Source organism: Delphinus delphis, chromosome 4, assembly GCF_949987515.2.
Source record: "Delphinus delphis chromosome 4, mDelDel1.2, whole genome shotgun sequence".
Lineage (NCBI taxonomy): Eukaryota > Metazoa > Chordata > Mammalia > Artiodactyla > Delphinidae > Delphinus > Delphinus delphis.
The window spans coordinates 83,341,242-83,367,127 of NC_082686.1; the positions used below are offsets into that span (position 1 = coordinate 83,341,242).

At 38.8% G+C, this 25,886-nt stretch overlaps 1 protein-coding gene across 2 annotated transcripts in view; it reads left to right on the plus strand.

Moving 5' to 3' along the window:
• Positions 1-25,886, plus strand: part of PARL (presenilin associated rhomboid like) — a 64,499-nt gene that overhangs the window by 29,543 nt on the left and 9,070 nt on the right. For both annotated transcript variants that reach the window (XM_060011041.1, XM_060011040.1), the window contains exons 5-7: positions 15,539-15,634; positions 16,223-16,372; positions 17,826-17,896. In XM_060011041.1, the coding sequence (XP_059867024.1) occupies positions 15,539-15,634; positions 16,223-16,372; positions 17,826-17,896 (317 nt within the window). The remainder of the gene's footprint in view (positions 1-15,538; positions 15,635-16,222; positions 16,373-17,825; positions 17,897-25,886) is intronic.

Here is a 25,886-nt window from a genome sequence, read left to right on the forward strand (position 1 = left end):
TTTACACACGGCTGTCCCACTTTCCCAACACCACTTGCTGAAGAGACTGTCTTTTCCCCTTTGTATTGAGGCAGAACAATATTGCCTTGTATGTATACACTGCATTTTGTTTATCCAGTCATCTGTTGATGGGCATTTGGTTTGTTTCACCTTTTGGCTATCGTGAATAATGCTGCTAAGAACATTCACTGTAAGTCTGTTTTTCTGTTTTAAGTCCCTACTTTCAATTCTCTGGAGATATATATTTAGAAATGGAATTGCTACATCATATGGTAATTCTATGTTTAACTTTTTGAGAAACTGTTGAATTGTTTTTCACAGTAGTTGCGCCATTTTACATTCCCACCAGCAGTGTATCAATACAGGAGTTCCAGTTTCTCCATATCCTTGCTAATACTTGTTATTTTCCTTTTTTTCTTTTTTTTAACAATAGCCATCCTAATGTGTGGCAAGTGGTATCTCATAGTTTTGCCTACGTTTCCCTAATGACTGGTAATGCTGAGCATCTTTTCATGTGCTATTGTCCATTTATTCTTTGGAGAAATGTCTGTTTAAATCCTTTGTTTATTTTATTTTATTTTTTTGGCTGTGCCACATGTCAAGTGGGATCTTAGTTCCCTGACCAGGGGTCGAACCCACGCCCCCTGTAGTGGAAGTGCAGAGTCCTAACCACTGGACCACCAGGGAAGTCCCACTTTGTCCATTTTTTGAGTTGTCTTTTTGTTGAGTTGTAAGAGTTCTTTATATATTCTGGATACTAGACCTTTATTAGATATATGATTTGCAAATATTTTTTCCTATTCTATGGGCTGTCATCACTTCAATAGTGTTCTTTGCAGCATGAACTTTTTAATGAAATCCATTTTATCTTTTATTTTATTGTGCTTTAAGTGTTATATCAAGGAAACTGTGGCCTAATCCATGGTCACAAAAATTTACACCTATGTTTTTTTCTAAGATTTTATAGTTTTAGCTTTTACATTTAGGTCTTTGATTCATTTTGAATTAACGTTTGTATTCAGTTTGAGGAAGGTGTCCATATTCATTCTTTTGCTGGTGGATATCTACTTGCTCTGGCACCATTTGTTAAAAAGACTATTCTTTTCCCATTGAATTGTCTTGAGACCACAGTTAAAAAAAAAAAAGAAAACCAGCTGACATAGATGTATGGATGTACTTATGAACTCTCAATTCTATTCCATTGGTCTATATGTGTATCCTTATGACATACTGTCTTGATTACTGTAGATTTGTACTTTTAAGTTTTCAAACTGGTAATTGTGAGTCTTCCAACTTTGTTAATATGGACTATTACATTGATTATTATATGTTGAACCAATTTTGCCTTTCTGAATAAATTCCACTTGGTCATTGTTTATAATTTCTTATATTCTGCTGGATTTGATTTGGTAGTATTTTCTTGAGGATTTTCCATCTGTGTTCATAAAGGATATTGGTCATTTTCTTGTGATGTTTTTGTCTGGTTTTGATGTCAGGGTAATACTGGCTGCATAGAATGAGTTGAGAAATGTTTCTTTCTTTTCTGTTTTTGGAAGAGTTTGAAAAGAATGGATGTTGATTCTCCTTTATGTTTGCTATAATTTATCAGTTGTAGTAAGTTGAATAGTGTTCCCCAGAATTCATGTCCACCCAGAAACTCACAGTGTTATTTGAAATAAGGTAACCCAGAAACTCAGTGTTATCTTAATTGAAATAGTGAGATCATACTAGATTAACGTAGGCCCTAAATCCAAAGATTTGTGTCCTTGTAACAAGAGAATAGGACAAAAAGGCACATGCTGAAAAGGAGGCCCTGTGAAGAGATGGAGGCAGAGACTGGAGTGATGCTGCTATAAGCCAAGCAATGCCGAGAGCTACCAGACTCTAGGAAGAAGGAAGGAAGGAGTCTTCCCTAGAGTCATAAGGAAGCATGACGTAGCTGACAATTTGATTTCAAATTTCTAACCTCGAGAACTGTAAGAGAATACATTTCTGTTCTTTTAAGCCACTGAGTTTGTGGTAATTTATTATAGCAGCTCTAGGGAAGTAGTATACTAATAAAGCTATCTGGTCTTGGGCTTTTCTTTATGGGAAGTTTTTTGATTATTAATTCAATCTCTTTACCTGTAAAAAAGGCCTATTCAGGGCTTCCCTGGTGGCGCAGTGGTTGAGAGTCCGCCTGCCGATGTAGGGGACATGGGTTCGTGCCCCGGTCCGGGAGGATCCCACATGCTGTGGAGCGGCTGGGCGCGTGAGCCGTGGCCGCTGGGCCTGCGCATCTGGAGCCTGTGCTCCGCAACGGGAGAGGCCACAGCAGTGAGGGTCACGCGTACGCCAAAAAAAAAAAAAAAAAGGCCTATTCAGATTCTGTATTCCTTCTTGAGTCGGTTTCAGGGCTTTGTGTCTTTCCGGGAATTTGTCAGTTTCATCTACGTTGTTCTCATTTGTTGGTATATAATTGTTCATAGTATCCTTAGAATCCTTTTTTTTTTTTTTGGTTTTTTTAAATTTTTATTAGAATCCTTTTTATTTCTGTAAGGTAAGTGGTCTCATTCTGCTTTCTTTCCTGACTTTAGTGATTTTGAGTCTTTTCTTCTTTTCTTTGTCAGTCTAGCTAAAGGTTTGTCAATTTTGTTGATCATTTCAAAGAACCAACTTTCAGTTTCATTGATTTTTCTCTGTTTTTCTATTCTCTACTTCGTTTACCCAGACTCTTTATTATTCCCTTCTGCTTGCTTTGGGTTTACTTTGCTCTTTTTTCCTCCTAGTTTATTAAAGTGGAACCTTAGGTTATTGCTTAGAGATCTTTTTTTTTTTTTACATCTTTATTGGAGTATAATTGCTTTACAATGGTGTGTTAGTTTCTGCTTGACAGCAAAGTGAATCAGTTATACATATACATATGTTCCCATATCTCTTCCCTCTTGCGTCTCCCTCCCTCCCACCCTCCCTATCCCACCCCTCCAGGCGGTCACAAAGCACCGAGCTGATCTCCCTGTGCTATGTGGCTGCTTCCCACTACCTATCTATTTCATGTTTGGTAGTGTATATATGTCCATGTCTCTCTCTCGATTTGTCACGGCTTACCCTTCCCCCTCCCCATATCCTCAAGTCCATTCTCTAGTAGGTCTGTGTCTTTATTCCAGTCTTACCCCTAGGTTCTTCATGACGTTTTTTTCTTCTTAAATTCCATATATATGTGTTAGCGTACGGTATTTGTCTTTCTCTTTCTGACTTACTTCACTCTGTATGACAGACTCTAGGTCTATCCACCTCATTACAAATAGCTCAATTTCGTTTCTTTTTATGACTGAGTAATACTCCATTGTATATATGTGTCACATCTCCTTTATCCATTCATCCGATGATGGACACTTAGGTTGTTTCCATCTCCGGTCATTGTAAATAGAGTTGCAATGAACATTTTGGTACACGACTCTTTCTAAATTATGGTTTTCTCAGGGTATATGCCCAGTAGTGGGATTGCTGGGTCATATGGTAGTTCTATTTGTAGTTTTTTAAGGAACCTCCATACTGTTCTCCACAGCGGCTGTATCAATTTACATTCCCACCAACAGTTCAAGAGGGTTCCCTTTTGTCCACACCCTCTCCAGCATTTATTGTTTCTAGATTTTTTGATGATGGCCATTCTGACTGGTGTGAGATGATACCTCATTGTAGTTTTGATTTGCATTTCTGTAATGATTAATGATGTTCAGCATTCTTTCATGTGTTTGTTGGCAGTCTGTATATCTTCTTTGGAGAAATGTCTATTTAGGTCTTCTGCCCATTTTTGGATTGGGTTGTTTGTTTTTTTGTTATTGAGCTGCATGAGCTGCTTATAAATTTTGGAAATTAATCCTTTGTCAGTTGCTTCATTTGCAAATATTTTTTCCCATTCTGAGGGTTGTCTTTTGGTCTTGTTTATAGTTTCCTTTGCTATGCAAAAGCTTTGAAGTTTCATTAGGTCCCATTTGTTTATTTTTGTTTTTATTTCCATTTCTCTAGGAGGTGGGTCAAAAAGGATCTTGCTGTGATTTATGTCATAGAGTGTTCTGCCTATGTTTTCCTCTAAGAGTTTGATAGTGTCTGGCCTTACATTTAGGTCTTAAATCCATTTTGAGCTTATTTTTGTGTCTAGTGTTAGGGAGTGATCTAATCTCATACTTTTACATGTAGCTGTCCAGTTTTCCCAGCACCACTTATTGAATAGGCTGTCCTTTCTCCACTGTACATTCCTGCCTCCTTATCAAAGATAAGGTGACCATATGTGCGTGGGTTTATCTCTGGGCATTCTGTCCTGTTCCATTGATCTTTCTGTTTTTGTGCCAGTACCATACTATCTTGATTACTGTAGCTTTGTAGTATAGTATGAAGTCAGAGAGCCTGATTCCTCCAGCTCCGTTTTTCGTTCTCAAGATTGCTTTGGCTGTTCGGGGTCTTTTGCGTTTCCATACAAATTGTGAAATTTTTTGTTCTAGTTCTGTGAAAAATGCCAGTGGTAATTTGGTAGAGATTGCACTGAATCTGTAGATTGCTTCGGGTAGTGGAGACATTTTCACAATGTTGATTCTTCCAGTCCAAGAACATGGTATATCTCTCCATCTATTTGTATCATCTTTAATTTCTTTCGTCAGTGTCTTATAATTTTCTGCATACAGGACTTTTGTCTCCTTAGGTAGGTTTATTCCTAGATATTTTATTCTTTTTGTTGCAATGGTAAATGGGAGTGTTTTCTTGATTTCACTTTCAGATTTTTCATCCTTAGTGTATAGGAATGCTGGAGATATCTGTGCATTAATTTTGTATCCTGCTACTTTACCAAATTCATTGATTAGCTCTAGTAGTTTTCTGGTAGCATCTTTAGGATTCTCTACGTATAGTATCATGTCATCTCCAAACAGTGACAGCTTTACTTCTTCTTTTCCAATTTGGATTCCTTTTATTTCCTTTTCTCTGATTACTGTGGCTAAAACTTCCAAAACTATGTTGAATAAGATTGGTGAGAGTGGGCAACCTTGTCTTGTTCCTGATCTTAGTGGAAATGCTTTCAGTTTTTCACCATTGAGGACGATGTTGGCTGTGGGTTTGTCATATATGGCCTTTATTATGTTGAGGAAAGTTCCCTCTATGCCTACTTTCTGCAGGGTTTTTATCATAAATGGGTGTTGAATTTTGTCGAAAGCTTTCTCTGCATCTGTTGAGATGATCATATGGTTTTTCTCCTTCAATTTGTTAATATGGTGTATCACCTTTATTGATTTGCATATATTGAAGAATCCTTGCATTCCTGGGATAAACCCCACTTGATCATGGTGTATGATCCTTTTAATGTGCTGTTGGATTCTGTTTGCTAGTATTTTGTTGAGGATTTTTGCATCTTTGTTCATCAGTGATATTGGCCTGTAGTTTTCTTTCTTTGTGACATCCTTGTCTGGTTTTGGTATCAGGGTGATGGTGGCCTCGTATAATGAGTTTGGGAGTGTTCCTCCCTCTGCTATATTTTGGAAGATTTTGAGAAGGATAGGTGTTAGATGTTCTCTAAATGTGTGATAGAATTCGCCTGTGAAGCCATCTGGTCCTGGGCTTTTGTTTGTTGGAAGATTTTAATCACAGTTTCAATTTCAGTGCTTGTGATTGGTCTGTTCATATTTTCTATTTCTTCCTGATTCAGTCTTGGCTGGTGTGCCTTTCTAACAATTTGTCCATTTCTTCCAGGTTGTCCGTTTTATTTGCATAGAGTTGCTTGTAGTAATCTCTCATGATCTTTTGTATTTCTGCAGTGTCAGTTGTTACTTCTCCTTTTTAATTTCTAATTCTATTGATTTGAGTCTTCTCCCTTTTTTTCTTGATGAGTCTGGTTTATCAATTTTGTTTATTTTCTCAAAGAACCAGGTTTTAGTTTTATTGATCTTTGCTATCATTTCCTTCTTTTATTTTTCATTTCTTTCTTTTTTTTTTCTTTTTTTTTTTGCGGTATGCTGGCCTCTCACTATTGTGGCCTCTCCCATTGCGGAGCACAGGCTCTGGACGCGCAGACTCAGCGGCCATGGCTCACGGGCCCAGCCACTCCGCGGCATGTGGGATCTTCCCGGACAGGGGCACGAACCCGTGTCCCCTGCATCGGCAGGCGGACTCTCAACCAGTGTCCCACCAGGGAAGCCCCATTTATTTCTGATCTGATTTTTATGATTTCTTTCCTTCTGCTAACTTTGGGTGTTTTTTGTTCTTCTTTCTCTAATTGCTTTAGGTGCAAGGGTAGGTTGTTTATTCGAGATGTTTCCTGTTTCTTAAGGTAGGATTGTATTGCTGTAAACTTCCCTCTTATAACTGCTTTTGCTGCATCCCATAGATTTTGGGTCATCGTGTCTCCATTGTCATTTGTTTCTAGGTATTTTTTTATTTCCTCTTTGATTTCTTCAGTGAGCACTTCGTTATTAAATAGTGTATTGTTTAGCCTCCATGTGTTTGTATTTTTTACAGATCTTTTCCTGTAATTGATATCTAGTCTCATAGCGTTGTGGTCAGAAAAGATACTTGATACAATTTCAATTTTTTTAAATTTACCAAGGCTTGATTTGTGACCCAAGATATGATCTATCCTGGAGAATGTTCCATGAGCACTTGAGAAAAATGTGTATTCTGTTGTTTTTTGATGGAATGTCCTATAAATATCAGTTAAGTCCATCTTGTTTAATGTATCATTTAAAGCTTGTGTTTCCTTATTTATTTTCATATTGGATGATCTGTCCATTGGTGAAAGTGGGATGTTAAAGTCCCCTACTATGAATGTGTTACTGTCGATTTCCCCTTTTATAGCTGTTAGTATTTGCCTTATGTATTCAGGTGCTCCTATGTTGGGTGCATAAATATTTATAATTGTTATATCTTCTTCTTGGATTGATCCCTTGATAATTTTGTAGTGTCCTTCTTTGTCTCTTCTAATATTCTTTATTTTAAAGTCTATTTTGTCTGATATGAGAATTGCTACTCCAGCTTTCTTTTGGTTTCCATTTGCATGAAATATCTTTTTTCGTCCCCTTACTTTCAGTCTGTATGTGTCTCTAGGTCTGAAGTGGGTCTCTTGTAGACAGCAAATACATGGGTCTTGTTTTTGTATCCATTCAGCCAATCTGTGTCTTTTGGTGGGAGCATTTAGTCCATTTACATTTAAGGTAATTATCGATATGTATGTTTCTATTCACATTTTCTTAATTGTTTTGGGTTCATTATTGTAGGTCTTTTCCTTCTCTTGTGTTTCTTGCCTATAGAAGATCCTTTAGCAGTTGTTGTAAAGCTGGTTTGGTGGTGCTGAATTCTCTCAGCTTTTGCTTATCTGTAAAGGTTTTAATTTCTCCATCAAATCTGAATGAGATCGTTGCTGGGTAGAGTAATCTTGGTTGCAGGTTTTTCTCTGTCATCACTTTAAATATTTCCTGCCACTCCCTTCTGGCTTGCAGAGTTTCTGCTGAAAGATCAGCTGTTAACCTTATGGGGATTCCCTTGTGTGTTATTTGTTGTTTTTCCCTTGCTGCTTTTAATATGTTTTCTTCGTATTTAATTTTTGATAGTTTGATTAATATGTGTCTTGGCTTATTTCTCCTTGGATTTATCCTGTATGGGACTCTCTGTGCTTCCTGGACTTGTTAACTATTTCCTTTCCCATATTAGGGAAGTTTTCAATTATAATCTCTTCAAATATTTTCTCAGTCCCTTTCTTTTTCTCTTCTTCTTCTGGAACCCCTATAATTCGAATGTTGGTGCATTTAATGTTGTCCCAGAGGTCTCTGAGACTGTCCTCAGTTCTTTTCATTCTTTTTTCTTTATTCTGCTGTGCAGTAGTTATTTCTACTATTTTATCTTCCAGGTTACTTATCCATTCTTCTGCCTCAGTTATTCTGCTATTGATCCCATCTAGAGTATTTTTAATTTCATTTATTGTGTTGTTCATCGTTGCTTGTTTCATCTTTAGTTCTTCTAGGTCCTTGTTAAATTTTTCTTGCATTTTGTCTATTCTATTTCCAAGATTTTGGATCATCTTTACTATCATTATTCTGAATTCTTTTTTAGGTAGACTGCGTATTTCCTCTTCATTTGTTAGGTCTGGTGGGTTTTTATCGTGCTCCTTCATCTGCTGTGTGTTTTTCTGTCTTCTCATTTTGCTTATCTTACTGTGTTTGGGGTCTCCTTTTTGCAGGCTGCAGGTTCATAGTTCCGTTGTTTTTTGTGTCTGTCCCCAGTGGCTAAGGTTGGTTCAGTGGGTTGTGTAGGCTTCCTGGTGGAGGGGACTAGTTAGTGCCTGAGTTCTGGTGGATGAGGATGGATTTTGTCTTTCTGGTGGGCAGGTCCATGTCTGGGGGGGGTGTTTTGGGGTGTCTGTGGACTTATTATGATTTGGGGCAGCCTCTCTGCTAATGGGTGGGGTTGTGTTCCTGTCTTGCTAGTTGTTTGGCATAGGATGTCCGGCACTGTAGCTTGCTGGTCGTTGAGTGCAGCTGGGTGCTGGTGTTGAGATGGAGATCTCTGGGAGATTTTCGCCGTTTGATATTATGTGGAGCTGGGAGGTCTCTTGTGGACCAGTGTCCTGAAGTTGGCTCTCCCACCTCAGAGGCACAGCACTGACTCCTGGCTGCAGCACCAAGAGCCTTTCATCCACAGGGCTCAGAATAAAAGGGAGGAAAAGTAGAAAGAAAGAATTGGTCAAAGAAGAAAGAAAGGAAGGAAGGAAGGAAGAAAGGAGGCCGGGAGGGAGGGAGGAAGGAAGGAGGGAAGGAAGGAAAAAGAAAGAAAGAAGGTAAAGTAAAATAAAATAATATAAAATATGAAAAAGTTATTAAAATAAAAAAATAATTAAGAAAAAAAACAAAAACGGACGGATAGAACCGTAGGACAAATGGTGGAAGCAAAGCTATACAGACAAAATCTCACGGAGAAGCATACACATACACAAAGAGAGGAAAAGGGGAAAAAATCATAAATCTTGCTCTCAAAGTCCACCTTCTCAATTTGGGATGATTCGTTGTGTATTCAGGTATTCCACAGATGTAGGGTACATCAGGTTGATTGTGGAGCTTTAATCCGCTGCTCCTGAGGCTGCTGGGAGAGATTTCCCTTTCTCTTCTTTGTTCTCACAGCTCCCAGGGCCTCAGCTTTGGATTTGGCTCCGGCTCTGCGTGTAGGTCGCTGGAGGGCGTCTGTTCTTTGCTCAGACAGGACGGGGTTAAAGGAGCTGCTGATTCGGGGATTCTGGCTCAGGCCGGGGCGGGGGGGGCATGGAGTGCGGGGCGATCCTGCGGCGGCAGAGGCCAGTGTGACGTTGCACCAGCCTGAGGCATGCCGTGCGTTCTCCCGGGGAAGTTGTCCCTGGATCCTGGGAACCTGGCAGTGGCGGGCTGCACAGGCTCCCCGGAAGGGGTGTGTGGATAGTGACCTGTGCTCGCACACAGGCTTCTTGGTGGCGGCAGCAGCAGGCTTAGCGTCTCATGCCCGTCTCTGCGGTCTGCACTTTTAGCCGCGGCTCACGCTCGTCTCTGGAGCTCCTTTAAGCAGCGCTCTTAATCCCCTCTTTTGGGACCTCTTTTGAGGTCTTCTGCCAGCGTTCAGTAGGTGTTCTGTAGGAGTTGTTCCACGTGTAGATGTATTTCTGGTGTATCTGTGGGGAGGAAGGTGATCTCCGTGTCTTACTCTTCTGCCATCTTCCTGGAAGCCCCCGCTTAGAGATCTTTTTTAGTGTAGGCATTCACAGCCCTGTTTTTGCTGTATCCTGTAAGTTTTAGTGTTGTCTTAGTTAGCTTGATCTGCCAAAACAGAATCCCATACATCAGGTGGCTTAAACAACGGAAATTAATTTTCTCACAGTCTGGGGGCTAGAAGTTTAAGATCAACGTGCCAGCATGGTCGGTTTCTGGTGAGAACTTTATTAGCTTGTAGACTGCCACCTTGCTGTGTCTTCATATGGCAGGTAGAGAGAGGAAGAACAAGCTCTCTGGTATCTGTCATGAGGACACTAATCCCATCATGAAGGCCCTACCTCAGCCTCCTCTAAATCTAATTACCTCCTAAGGCCCCATCCCCAAATACATCCCATTAGGGGTTAAGGCTTCAACATATGAATCTTCGGGGAAAACAGTTCAGTTCATAGCAGGTATGTTATATTTTTGTCTTCATTCATCGCAAAGTACTTCCGAATTTTCCTTGCGATTTCTTCTTTGACCCATTGGTTATTTAGGAATGTGTTAATTCCACATATTTGTGAATTTTACAAATGTATTATTGACTTGTAATTTTATTCCATTGTTGTCAGAACCTACTGTTTATAATTTCAGTTTTGAAATTTTCAGTTTGGAAATTTATTGAGACTTGTTTTGTGGCTGAACATATGGTCTATCCTGGATAATGTTCCACGTGCACTTGAGAAGACTGTATTCTGTTGAGTGGTGTATTCTGTAGGTGTCTGTTAGGTCTAGTTTGTTTTTAGTATTCAGATCTCTCCATCTTTGCTGGTAATCTAATTTTATCCATTATTACAAATGAGGTATTGAAGTCTCCCAGCTATTACTGAGTCATTTATATTTCCCTTAAGTTCTGTCAATTTTTACTTCATATATTTTGGGTTTCTACTGTTAGAAGCATATATGTTTGTAATTGTTATATCTTCTTCATGGATATCAAGATTTTTTTTTGACCCTATTTTCATTATATAATAGCATTCTTTGTCTCTAGTAACAAATACTGTCTTAAAGTCTACTTTGTCTTCTTGTGGCTTTCTAGATCCCAGAAATACGTTGGAGGTTTTGTAAGCCCCTATGGACATCTCACTCCTCATATTTTCCTTTTAAGATTTTCGTTTAGTCTCTATTAACCATCACCTCAGGCAGCTGCAAACTTAAACACTTGCCTGTAATTGCTTTTGACAAACGCCCCCTGGGGAAATGAATTTTGTACTTAAGCTCCCAGGCACGTCAAATACAGACATCCTTGCAACAGGGGTCTTCCAAGAAACTATTATCAGATAGGCCAGATGACGATAATTCTTTGGGAACAGGGCTTTGAAAGAATTCAGCTCCATTCTGCTATCTCTGGTGGCTGCCAGGGAAAGTGTATTTTCATGGCTAACATATCTGGAAAGTGGGGGGCGGGGTGGCACTAAGGCAAGTCAGAATGCCTCAAAGCTCTCTGTTCTTATCAAGATTTATCCATTTTTCTTAAAAAAAAAATGCTGGGGGCTTCCCTGGTGGCGCAGTGGTTGAGAGTCCGCCTGCCGATGCAGGGGACACGGATTCGTGCCCCAGTCCGGGAAGATCCTACATGCCGCGGAGCGGCTAGGCCCGTGAGCCATGGCCGCTGAGCCTGCCCATCCGGAGGTTGTGCTCTGCAACGGGAGAGGCCACAACAGTGAGAGGCCTGCGTACCACCAAAAAAAAAAAAAAAAATGCTGGTTTGCAGCAAGCCTTTGACTAGTTACCAGAGTTCTAAAAAAGTAGATTCTAACATTTTTTGCCAGTTTTTTCATTGCTTTTATGAAGGACAGAACTTTTGGTGGTCTTTACTCCATTATTCTTGCTGATAGAATCCAGTGCATCACTTTTGGTAAAGGTAGGCACTGAGGCAGCAGCGACCTTCCCAAATCAGTAGTGCCAAGCTGGTCCAAGACATGATTGAGTCAGGAGGAGGCAAGTAACCCTCCTCCTAAATGGAGATACAAACAGAGACCCTAAGCAGTTCTACCTCTCAAAGGAGAAGGAAGGAGGGCAGGGAACCATTTTCTTTGAGCATCTACATACTAGGTGCATCTACTATCTATTTAAGCCTCACTGCAACCTTTATGATGTATAGCAAGTATTATCCTCATTTTACAAGTGAGGAAACTGAAATGAAGGTGGTGAAATGCCACATGCCACAAAGCTTCAAGTGACATACCTAGGATTCAGACCTGAAAAGGCCATTTCCTTTCTACCATATTTTTATTTATTGAGTTGTCTCTGTGTGACCACTGCATGTAATCATGCTTTCTCATTTAATCGTCACTCAACTCTTCGAGGTTGATTTTATTACCCTCATTTTACAGAAGAGGAAACTGAGGCTGAGAGATTAGGCCTCTTGCCCAGGTTATAGTGTAAATAGGACAGAGGCAGTCCTGCTGGGCTCCTTCACCCTTACCTTCAGACAGTGTGCAGTGCTTCCTCAGTAGGCCTACGATTGTCACACCTCCTGCTCACTCGCCTCTGGGGACCAACCTATGCTGTTCCCCGTATAAGGAGCCCTTTGTCTGGTATCTGAAGTCCTAGAGTGACCAAGGTCAAAAGAAATCCCCTTGGCTACCCATGTTGCTGTCTAGTAGAAAGAGCACTGCATTAGGAATTCTGGCTTAACCACTGAATTTGGCTCTCTGAAAACTTGTGCCTCTTAGAGCCTCAGTTTTCTCATCTATAATTGGCCTTCAAAATGGGATAACCAGGGAAGAAAATATCTGCATTTTACTTTCTCTCTTCTTTTGTTAGTGTATTTTATAATGAATTATAGTTGTTCATGTATATAATTTGGGTATATACGTTCAGCTGTTTACTGATGGGTTGCCTAATCGTAGATCACTGGTCTATGAAGTGAGGGGTTTGACTGCAGCGTGTTCCAGTACCAATATTCTGTCAAATTTACCAAAAAGGCCTCTTAGGTTTGGGTTGAAAATTTGGCAATGTTAACTCTTTGGCTACTGTTAACCTGGATATCTTTGGTTATCTTTCCCTTCTTTTCCCTGGTTGTAATTTCTTCAGCCAGAGATGCTCTCTACTTCTCTACAGTGCTGTAGTGCTTGTAGTTTTTGGAATTGAGTGCTGTGTGTCACCGGTTTCAGGAAGTGGCCTGTGGAACTGGCAGAGTAGGCAGAGTAGTTGCCATTTTTCGGCAGGCAGGATGGGGCCCCATCTTGCTTTCTTTGCAGTGAACCATAACTGGAGCAAACTGCAAAGCCCTGACTTATCTTTATGACCATGGAAATCTGGGCCAAACTATTCTCAAGTCTTTTTTACCCTGAGATGCCAAACACTATGTACAACAATCTAGACCTAAGAGTCTCTGGGTTAGTAAAGATGTTTAACTCTGCAAAAGAAACTAAAGAACCCCAGGCAATACTCATCACTGCTCACTTCTTTTTATGATAAACACCTGAGATCTGTTCCTGCAGCTGAGGAGGCCCTGCCCACCTTCCCTGCCCAGGGTTCCAGATTCCTCATTGGGATGTACACACAGTGCTCTTACTTACCTTGTTTATGATCCCTTTCCCCATTTTTTAAAAAATAATTACTGTTCCTCACACCATCTTGGAAAGAGTTGTAGTTATTTACTAAAGATGGTAAAATAGGGCTTCCCTGGTGGCGCAGTGGTTAAGAATCCACCTGCCAATGCAGGGTCACGGGTTCGAGCCCTGGTCTGGGAAGATCCCACATGCCACAGGGCAACTAAGCCCGTGTGCCACAACTACTGAGCCCACATGTCACAACTACTGAAGCCATATGCATAGAGCCCATGGTCCAGAACAAGAGAAGCCACCGCAATAAGAAGCCCGCGCACTGCAACGAAGAGTAGCCCCTGCTCGCCGCAACTAGAGAAAGCCAGTGCGCAGCAACGAAGACCCAACACAGTCAAAAATAAAAGAAAGAAATTTTTTTAAAAAGATAAAAAAATTTTTTCTAAAGACAAATGGTAAAATAGCTGTCATAATCACAGTCACAGTCCTCACTAGTAGGGCATCTGATAAAATTGATAGGATCAGTTCAGTTAAATGCAGTAAAACACCATTCAGTGTGCTAGGAAGAAAGGAAAGATACTACCAGTTCATTGGACACACTACCAATAGTAAAATGCATCCTGATTTCAGATATTAAAATGGGAAAAAATGTCTTTGGAAAGGAAACTACCATTTTTCATAGATTCTAACTCTTAAGTGGGAGAGCAAAAACTAGAGAGACTAGGAATACCAGTGGATGGCTGAGAGTCTTACAGAGTGCGGAAATATGGGAGCCAAAGGAAAACTCCAAGATGTAGCAGCTGGCAGGGTCTGTACAGTGAATATCTTCTAAAATAAATTATTTTACCAGAATGTTGCTGGAATCAGTCCTTATTATCATTGAAGAAGTTGAAAGGGCTAGTTGCCTGTTGCCTAAAGAGACAGGATGAGTGAATACACGTTTAAATTTCTTTAATTCAAGTAGATAAGTGTAAGGAGTTGTGGTACCTAAAATTAATGTATCTTTTTAAAATTTGTAGTTTTTAAGAATAACTTAATTTCTTCCCTAAAATTAACTATTTAGTCACATTTTAGCAGTAAATAAACTTACTCAATTTAGTGGTAGTTCTAGCAACATCAGTTCTTGCAGAAAAATAAAAGTCACCCAACTCCTACATGTAGACATTTTCAAAAGCAGTTGCAAAAGTCTTCCAGACTATTACTGAATTCTCATCTAATGAGCATTTTTCTCAGACATGTGGATCTTCATCTTCACAGATGACTTTTTAAAAAAAGTTTTTTGGCCGTGCCGAGCAACATGTGGGATCCTGGGATCCTAGTTCCCTGACCAGGGATTGAACCCGCGCCCCCTGCAGTGGAAGCACGAAGTCTTAACTGCTGGATCACCGGGGAAGTCCCTATATGGATGATCCATAGGTGTTTCCACAAGCTGTCCAGAAGTTAAAGAAGCATACCATTCCCTGTGGAAAAAGAAGCGATGTTCTGTAGCTTTTTGACTCTTGGCCAAAGAACCTAATTCTGTACATTACTTCTGTCTTTGCCTTGGCCATTTTCAAGCAATAATTATAGATCTGATTATTTATTGAGAAGAGTGAACTGTTCTGAAGGAGTAAAATATGGATCTGAGTGAAGGAAGTTAGCTCCTAGAGCATTTTCCAGGAATTTTCTGACTTTACCAACCTGTGACAGTTTTGATACTCAGAAACATTGATTTTACTTACTTAGCTTACTTCCCCCCAGCCCCCCCAGGTATATAATACTCTTAAATAATGTGGTAGAAAATCTTATTTGGGTGGACTTCTTTTTTTTTTTTTTTTTTTTGATGTGGACCACTTTTAAAGTCTTTATTGAACTTGCTACAACACTGCCTCTGTTTTATGTTTTTTGGTGTTTTGGCTGCGAGGCATGCGGCATCCCAGCTCCCCGACCAGGGATTGAACTAGCACCCCCCTGCATTGGAAGGCGAAGTCTCAACCACTGGACTGCCAGGGAAGTCCCTCGGGTGGACTTTTTTTTTTTTTTTTTTTTTTGAGGTACGCGGGCCTCTCACTATTGTGGCCTCCTGTTGCGGAGCATAGGCTCTGGACGCGCAGGCTTAGTGGCCATGGCTCACGGGCCCAGCCGCTCCGCAGCATGGGGGATCCTCCCGGAGCGAGGCGCGAACCCGTGTCCCCTGTATCGGCAGGCAGACTCCAACCACTGCGCCACCAGGGAAGCCCCCTTGGGTGGACTTTTGATCAGACTTTCTTTGCTTTTATTTTTAACTTCCCTAAATTATAAATGTTTATTTTGTAGGTATCATAGCTGCAAATGTTTTTGTATTTTGTTTGTGGAGAGTACCTTCTCTACAGCGGACGATGATCAGATATTTCACATCCAGTCCAGCCTCAAGTAAGTCTAACTTGTGTGATTTTATTTTGAGGTAGAGGTAAAATGGAAGAAATATGCTTTATGGTAATTGAAGTGCTATAAAAAAGATGATTTACTTGTCAATAATTGTAAGCAAAATCTGGAGGATAGGCTGTAAACTCTTGGAGGACAGGAACCTCATTTCTCTTACAGCTGTGTCAAGGCACCTAAAATGTACTTTGCACATAGTAGATAATCTAAATATTTTTTAGTGATTTAAGATCTGTGATCACTACAAGTTTACTCTTTGAAGAGACTATTATATACAAGTTTATTTCTTTAATTGAAATAATTTACAAATTCTTTTTTCTAACTTACTTTTTCTATAGGACAAGTTGCTTTCATTGACCTGAGAATCTTTATTGGTTGCTTACTAAGTAGAAAATCTCTGAGATTTAAGATAGCATTTTTCAAGTGTAAAAAGCTGTCTTTAACCATCTTATCCAATCTTTTAACTAGCTCTGGTTTGTTTCTCATGTTTGTGTCATAATAATAATGAAAAAATCTAAAATGGATCATTTTTACTGGCTGTGTGTTCCACAATTACAAGACTTTTTCTTTCTCTTGTAGAGGTCCTTTGTTCTCCAATGTTGCTGTCAACGTTCAGTCATTTCTCCTTGTTTCACATGGCAGCAAATATGTACGTCTTGTGGAGCTTCTCCTCCAGCATAGTGAACATTCTCGGTCAAGAGCAGTTCATGGCAGTGTACTTATCTGCAGGTAACAAGCTTTCATCTCAGGCCCTTTCAGAGTATAAGTGTTCTCCCCTATCTGGAGAAGGGACAAAGGGAATGATTATAGCCGTATTCTATATTCCATAAGTGCTCAGTACATATTTGTTTCTCAGATTGTATATAGAGAAGGATACAAACTGGTGTAGTGTTTAAGCATGTCATTTTTATCTCCCTAGGCCTTGGTTTCTTCAGCTCAGGCCCATCATTTTATAGATTAGTGGTTCCCAGACTTCCGGCCTGCCTCAATCATCTGGATCTGTGTTAAATAACCTTAACACTCATTTCCCAAGTGTGTTCAGTTTTCAGAAAACTTTCGATTAGCTATCTAATAAGATTGTCAAGAATTAGTTCATTCTTTGTTGCAAGCATATATTAGCATGGAACCACTCAAGTCATCCTGGAGGTAGCATCATTTCCTTATTTCACTAGTAAATGATAGTGCAGGATTCCCGGTTCCTAGATGCTGCTAAATTGGCAGTTAGTTGATTATATTTTACTTATCTCAAAAAAATTTTTTTTTACTTTGTTTGCAAAATGTACTTAATTCAAACCATAAAGTGTAAAAATTTATTCCTAAAATCCCTTCATTTAAAAACAGTATAGCTGGCAGATATATGTAGTGAAAAGACACTGAGCTTGGAGATGGAAGACCTAGGTTCAGATCCTGTTTCTGCTTACCAGCTGTGTGATGTTGCAGAAAAGACTATATATACTCTCTGAGGATAAAACTGCTTACTCTCATGACATGGGGTTGTAGAAGGGATAAAATAAAAGCACCTACCACAAGGCCCAGAGTGGGTACTTAATCAGTGTTAATTAAATACTCACATGCATCTAGTCCTCAAAACAGAAGCTGAGCAATATCTTTGGCCTAATAAGTTAAGTGTGTAGTTCTTTCCCCTAGCACTAATGTTGTTGTAGGTACAAAGGGTCTGTTTCAAGTGCCATTAATTCCTGCTCTATAGAAAGTTGCTTTTTAAAGTTAGCCATACTCAGTTCAGATGACATTGGTGCCAAAGGGACCTGTAAAGGATCATCTAGTCTAGGTCTGCAACACATTCATTTGGCAAGCTGGGTAAAATATAGACTCCCTGGTCCCACTCCAGAGGTTCTGATTTAGTGTTTAGAGTGCAGTCCAGAGAATTCCCAGACAGTTGGTGAGCTTGGGAACTAGTCTTTCTTCATACAGTGTAGTTGAGGAAAATGATAACTACAAGGTAAAGTGAATGACCCTCTGTTACTCAGTAAGTGGTACAGTGGGTCAGACTTTGCTTTCCCTGTAATATATCTGAAGCAACAGGCAGGATAAGTATCTATGCCTGCACCTTGTAGTGACCTGGGTAGAAACCCAACATTGTTAGTCTCTGTGGGGTGGAGGTCAGAAATGGAAGCCATTTTTATACCTCACTAAAATTACTGAAATGTGATTTATTTCTTAGGTGTTATTTCCAATTTTGTTAGTTATGTGTGTAAAGTTGCCACAGGAAGATATGGACCATCACTTGGTGCAGTAAGTATTTCTAACTAAAATTTTTTGCTTCATTTTGAAATAATTTTAGAATTACAGGAAAGTTGCAAAATTAGTACAAAGGGTTCCTATATACCCTTAACCCTACTATTAACTACAGAACCACAGTACAACTATCAATGCCAAAATATTAATATTTAAACAATACTATTAACTAATCGACATCTAATTTAGAATTTATACATTTGTAAAGCCTTATAAATTTCAGGTTATAGCTTTTAACCATTGGTCATTTATATATACTTAACTGGCACAGCGTGTATATCATGAGGAGTACTCAGAATAGTGGGTATGCAATCCCCATAAACTGGAGAGCCAGTCTAGCATTGGAAAATTCTGAGTAATTAGAGATTTGAATCTGATACTGTGTCCTCCTCTTCAGTCAATATTTGAGTGCTATGCAGATTAGACTACTAGGCACTGTACTTACTAGAGGCTGAGGATACATCCAGTGAGTAAGATGTCAAAATTCCTGCCCTCAGTTATTTCTGGATGATTTTAAAAAATTACAATTGTGTTTTCTTTTGATTTTAATGACGGATTTCTAGGCACATGGAAATCTTTACGTAATATTTCTTTAAAAACTACACATTCAATTTTTGCATAGTTACATACACTTAAATGTATTCAATGCACTTAAATGTATTCAAATCGAGAATTTCACATTTAAAGAAACTGTAAGAAGGTTCAGTTTTGGAAAAGAATCCTTATGTAAAATAACCATTCCATAATTTGTGTGTTCCTCAGATTTGTGTCTACTTAATTTTCCCAATGAGGCCTGTATCTTGTCCTATGACCTTTATGCTTTCTTAACTTAATCCCACCCCCCCTTTTTTTTCTTCGTGGAATGTTTGTTTTCTATATAAAATTTGATGTCAATATAATTTATATCTCAAATTCTACCTCATTTGCCAACTAAGCACCTGTTTTGTGAAGGCAGTGAAGACCACTAGGAAATGGTCTCTGACTTTCAAGTTTAGTTTAGTTGGGGAGAAAACATTATACACATCTAATGTACACTGAAAGGGCTCAGTAGTCTCTAGAGGACATTGGGGGTTCTGAGGGTGGGAAAACTTTTCTCATTACTTCGGAGGATCTGGGAAGGCATTTTGATGTGCCCTCAGACAAGTGGTATTCCCATTTTACAGATAGGAAACTGAAGTTCATGAATAGAGTGTGGCGGCATGGCATTTGGAATTAGACTGAGTTTGAATCCCAGCTCTGCCACTTACTCATGATTTCCAGGACTTATTACTTAACCACTCTGAACCTGCTTCCCCATATAAAATGGGGGTAACATACCTATTTCTCATTTGCAATGCAAGTGTGTTTAGAGTGCTTAGCATAGTAAGGAACATGTAGTAAGAAAGGTGGAAATGGTGGTTTCTATTTAGTCATCAAAATCCTATAGAGCCATGGCAGGATAAAATTATTAGCCCCAGATACTTTCATTCATTCTTGGTTAAAATGAAGGAAAACTAAATCACCAGGTATATGATATTTTTAATGAGAAATCTGGAGAAAAAAATACTGTTGACAAAATTGTGATAGAAAATATAAAGTATTGGTCTTATTGCCTTTGAAAGATGAAGATTGTTAAAGAATATTTGTCAATTAACAGTGGCACAAAGGAGCAAGAATACTGACTAGATTTTGGTAAGGGTTTTGTTTAGTTAGAGCTCTGCATATTCTGAATCTCATTTAAAAATGGAACTTCTTACTAGTTATTGGTTATTATTATATTCATTCCCTGTGCTATACAGTATGACCTTGTTGTTTATCCTATATATAATAGTTTGCCTCTGCTAATCCCCAAACTCCCATTCCTTCCCTCCCCTACCCTGCCTTCCCCTTGGCAACCACAAGTCTGTTCTCTGTATCTGTAAGTCTGTTTTTGTTTCATAGATATGTTGATCTGTATCATATTTTAGATTCCATATATAAGTTATATCATATGATATTTGTCTTTCTCCTTCTGACTTAGTATGGTAATTGCTAGGTCCATCCATGTTGCTGCAAATGGCATTATTTCATTCTTTTTGATGGCTGAGTAATATTCGTGTGTGTGTGTACACACCACATTTTTATCCATTCCCCTGTCGATGGACATTTAGGTTGTTTCCATGTCTTGACTGTTGTAAATAGTGCTGTTATGAACATAGTGGTGCATGTACCTTTTCGAATTCGTTTTGTCTGGGTGTGTGCCAAAGAGTGGGATTGCTGGATCATATGGCAACTCTATTTTTAGTTTTTTGAGGAACCTCCATACTGTTTTCCATAGTGACTGCACCAATCTACATTCTCACCAACAGTATAAGAGGATTCCCTTTTCTCCACACCCTCTCCAGCATTCGTTATTTGTAGACTTTTTAATGTTGGCCTTTATGACCGGTGTGAGGTGGTACCTCATTGTAGTTTTGATTTGCATTTCTCTAATAATTAGCAATGTTGAGCATCTTTTCATGTGTCTATTGGCCACTTGTATTTCTCCTTTGAAGAAAAGTCTATTTAGGTCTTCTGCCCATTTTTCAATTGGGTTTTTTTTTGTTGTTATTGAATTGTATGAGCCGTTTGTATATTTTGGAAATTAAGCCCTCGTCGGTCGCATCATTTGCAAATATTTTCTCCCATTCCTTAGGTTGTCTTGTCATTTTGTTTATGGTTTCCTTTGCTGTGCAAAAGCTTGTAAGTTTGATTAGGTTCCATTTGTTTATTTTTGTTTTTATTTTTGTTGCCTTGGGAGCCTGACCTAAGAAAACATTGGTACAATTTATGTTAGAGAATGTTTTGCCTATGATCTCTTCTAGGAGTTTTATCATATAATATCTTTTGTTTAAGTCTTTAAGTCATTTTGAGTTCATTTCTGTGCATGGTGTGAGGGTGTGTTCTAACTTTATTGATTTACGTGCAGCTGTCCAACTTGCCCAGCACCACTTGCTGAAGAGACTATCCTTTTCCCATGTTATATTCTTGCCTCCTTTGTTGAAGATTGACTGTAGGTGTGTGGGGTTTTTTCTGGGCTTCCTGTTTTGTTCCATTGAGCTGTATGTCTCTTTTTGTGCCAGTACTACACTGTTTTGATTTCTGTAGCTTTGTAGTACTGTCTGAAGTCTGGGAGGGTTATGCCTCCTGCTTTGTTCTTTTTCCTCAGGATTGCTTTGGCAATTCTGGGTCTTTTATGGTTGTATGTAAATTTTAGGATGATTTGTTCTAGTTCTGTGAAAAATGTCATGGGTAATTTGATAGGGATCGAATTAAATCTGTAGATTGTTTTGGGTAGTATTGCCATTTTAACAGTATTAATTCTTCCAATCCAAGAACATGGGATATCTTTCCATTTCTTTGAATCATCTTTAATTTCCTCTCTTAATGTTTTGTAGTTCTCAGTATATAAGTCTTTCACCTCCTTGGTGAGGTTTATTCCTAAGTCCTTTATTTATTTTTTTATGCAATTTTAAAAGGGATTGTTTGTTTCCCTTTCTGATATTTCATTGTTATTGTAAAGAAATGCAACCGATTTCTGTATGTTAATCTTGTATCCTGCTACATTGCTGAATTCCTTTATCAGTTCTAGTAGTTTTTGTGTGGAATCTTTAGGGTTTTCTATATATAGTATGTCATCTACATATAATGACAGTTTTACCTCTTCCCTGCCAATTTGAATACCTTTTATTTCTTGTCTGATTGCTGAGGCTAGGACTTCCAATACTATGTTGAAGAGAAGTGGTGAGAGTGGGCATCCTTGTCTTGTTCCAGATTTTAGCAGGAATGCTTTCAGCTTTTCACCATTGAGTATTATATTGGCTGTGGGTTTGTCATAAATACCTTTTATTATGTTGAGATATGTTCCCTCTGTACTCATTTTTGTAAGGTTTTTTTTAATCACAAATGGGTGTTTAATTTTATCAAATGCTTTTTCTGCATCTATTGAGATGATCATGTGGTTTTTGTCCTTCCTTTTTTTGTGGTGGTGTAATCACATTGGTTGATTTGCATATGTTAAACCATCCTTGTGACCCTAGGATGAATCCAGTTTGGTCATGGTGTATGACCTTTTTTATGTGTTGTTGGATTCAGTTTGCTAATATTTTGTTGAGAATTTTTGTGTCTGTATTCATCAAAGATATTGGCCTGTAATTTTCTTTTTTGGCAGTGTCTTTGTCTGGTTTTGGTATCAGGGTGGCTTTATAGCATGTCTTTGGGAGTGTTCTTTCCTCTTAAGTCTTTTGGAAGAGTTTGAGAGGGAGCAGTACAAGTTCTTCTTTGTATGTTTAGTAGAATTACCCAGTGAAGCCATCTGGTCCTGGACTTCTCTCTGCAGGGAGTTTTCTTAGTTACAGATTCTATTTCATGTCTAGTGATCTGTTCAAGTTATCTATTTTTTCTTGATTCAGGTTAGGTGGGCTGTATGTTTCTAAAAAGTTGTCCATTTCTTCTGGATTGTCAAGTTTGTTGGCATATAATCGTTCATAGTATTCTCTTATGGTTTTTTGTATTTCTGTGGTATCAGTTGTGATTTCTCCTCTTTCATATTTTGTTTATTTAGGTCTTCTTTCCTTTCTTCTTGGTGAACCTGGCCAGAGGTTTGTCAATTGTTTACTCTTTAAAAGAACCAGCTCTTGATTTTATTGGGTTTTGTCCTATTGTTTTTTTTAATCTTTGTTTTATTTATTTCCTCTCTGATCTTTAATGTCTCCTTCCTTCTGCTGACTAGGTTTTTGTTCTTTTTCTAATTCTTTTAGGTGGTGGGTTAGATTTGAGATTATTTGAGATTTTTCTTATATCTTAAAGAAGGCCTGGGGACTTCCCTGGTGGCGCAGTGGTTGAGAGTCCGCCTGCCGATGCAGGGGACATGGGTTCGTGCCCTGGTCCGGGAAGATCCCACATGCTGCGGAGCGGCTGGGCCCGTGAGCCATGGCCACTGAGCCTGTGTGTCCGGAGCCTGTGCTCTGCAACAGGAGAGGCCACAACAGTGAGAGGCCCATGTACCGCAAAAAAAAAGAAGAAGGCCTGTATTGCTATGAACTTCCCTCTAAGGACTGCTTTTACTGCATCCCATAGATTTTGTATGGTTATGTTTGTAAATAGTTTATCATAGGCTGAATTTGCTCACCAACGTTATGATAACCTGCTTGCTGTAACTTCATTGATTTAACTCATCACTGGTCTAACTTGTACATAAACTGAATTCTTGTGCTTAGGAAAGTATCTTCAGTCTCTTACAAGGTTGCAAGTGAAATAAAGTGATCACTAGTGCAGATTCATTTGGAATTCCATTTTGATTTATCTATAGTGTTCTGGAGTGTTTCTCTTTGTATAACTTTTTAGTGGCTGCTCTGGGTACTACAGTCTATATATCACTTACCACAGCCTACTGGTGGTATCATTTTACCAGTTTGAGTGAAGTGAGCCTTACCTTGCTTTTTGTCCTCATACCTTCCCCAAAATATAATCATCTTAAATATTTCCTCTACATACATTTAAAATATCACTGTTGTAATTTTTGCTTCAGCCATTAAACGTAAGTTAGAAAATTCCAAGAGAGAAGGACAGCCTATTGTATTTACACTCAATTTTTACTTTTTCCATTGTTCTTTCTTTCTGATGTTCCAAGATTTCCTCCTTATATCATTTCATTGTTTAGAAAACTTCTCTTAGCCATTCCTTTAGCCACTAGCCAGTTAGGTCTGCTGGTGACAGATTCTCAATTTTTTTTTCTTTTTTCATTTTTTTTCTACCCTTCATTTCTGAAGGATATTCTCATTGGATATAAAATTCCAGGCTGACAGTTCTTTCAGCAGTTGAAAACTGTGCCACTTTTTTTGGCCTCCGTAGTCTCTGAAGAGAAATTCTTTGTTGTTCAAATAGCTTTTCCCCTATAGGTAAGGTGTCATTTCTCTTACTACTTTCTAGACTTTTTCCATTGTCTTTAGTTTCAGAAGTTTGACTATATGTCTTGTCATGGATATCTGTGTTTATCTTGTTTGTGGTTCACTCGGTTTCTTGAATCTATAGGTTTATGTCTTTTGGGAAATGTTCAGCCATTTCTTCAGATACTTTTTCAGCCTCACCCTTTTTCTTTTCTCCTTCTGGGACTCTGATGACATGATGTTAGATAGTTTGTTATTTCATGGGTCCCTGAAACTCCATTAACTTTTTTTAAAGTCTGTTTTTTCTCTGTTGTTCAGATTGGGTAATTGCTATTCTGTCTCAAGGTAACTGATTATTTTCTGTCCTTTCCATTCTGCTTGAGCCATTCAGTATTTTTATTTAGGTTATTGTATTTTTCATTCTAAAGTTTACATTGTTCTTGATATCTCCTATTTCTTTGAGCCTTTCTATTTCTTTGCTGTTTTTTACTTATTTCAAGCATGTTTGTAATTGCTTGTTGAACCACTTTTATGATGGCCGTTTTAAAATGCTTGTTAGATAATTCTAACATCTGTGTCATCTTGATGTTGGTATCTATTAATTGTCTTTTCTCATTCAAGTTGAGACTTTTCTGGTTCTTGGTATGATGAGTGGTTTTTATTTTATTTATTTATTTGGCCACGCCTCACAGCTTGTAGGATCTTAGTTCCCTGACTAGGGATTGAACCTCGGCCATGACATTGGAAGTGCCGAGTCCTAACCGCTGGACTACCAGGGAATTCCCTGACGAGTGATTTTTTAAATGAAACCTGGACATTTCAGACATCTTGTTATGAGACTTTAATCTTAATTAAATCTACTGTTTAGCAGGCTGCCTCTGACAGTGCTGTGATTGCTACTGCCAGGTGAGTGAGGCAGTCCAGGTTCCCCAGTCTCCTTTGACACTGCGGGGGAAGAGCTCTTGTTGCTGCAGGGCGGGGAGTTTGGGCTCTCCAGGAGACCTTTACTGATACAGCCCTGGCTAGGAGGAGGAAGAGTGCCTTATTACTGCTGCCTGTGTGACCCCCACTGACACCACCCTGTCAGGGACAGTGGGACACCTCATTACAGTCTGTAAGGCTGGAAGTCCAGGCTCTCCACTCAGCTTTTGCTGATGGAGATGGGGCCACAGTTGTTTCTGTGGTGTTTGGCTGGAGTAAAGTGGTTATTGTCTAAAAGTTTGTGTCTTGCTAGGCTATGCTTTCTTAGTCCTTTGGCTAGAGAGAGCATTTTTTGGTACAGGCCTATTTTGTCTGAGTTCATTGGTGTTTCCAGGTTGTGAGCTTCTCCAGAGCCCAGTCTGAGCAGCGTGAGGCCAAAAGAAAACCCAGGGAACTCACCACTGTGTCATTCCTTGGGTCCTAAGGTTCCTAGCTGGGCTGCTTTCCTTTCTCAGTCTTTTAGAGTCATCTTATATTTGTTTCACATACAATGCCCAGGGTTTTTAGCTGTATGTAGCTTGTAGAAGCAGAAGGCCTCTTAGAGCAAATTCATTTAAAATTCATAGTGTAAAAAAAAATTTTTTTATATGATAGATACATGAAGGTTATATATTAATAAAGAAAAGTACTTAATGAAAATTGTTTACTTATGAAATAAATAAAAATATATGTGCATATTGATTACAAGTTCATAACCAGTGTACATAAACAAATTATTAGTGGAGAATAAAAGATCGTTACCTCTAATCAAAGAAGCAGACCTCTAGGGTCTACATGGGTTTGGGTTCATGAGTCCCTGAAATTATATCTAAAATATGTATGAATTTTTCTGAGGAGGAAGGGTTCATTTTTATTATATTCTTAAAAGCCTCCTACTAGGAAGGGTGAAAATAATCATGGGGTATGCCAAACATTTGTCTAAAAAGCAAGTTGCAACTTATTCAGACACATAAATATATTTAAATCTATGTAGATATAGGGCACTTTGAGAAAACTTTAGAAGGATAATGGAACTGCCTCCTATCTTTAAAATAATATGATAAGTACAATAAATTATAGTCAAACAGAAACTGACTTTATATACACTACCAAATGTAAAATAGGTAGCTAGTGGGAAGGAG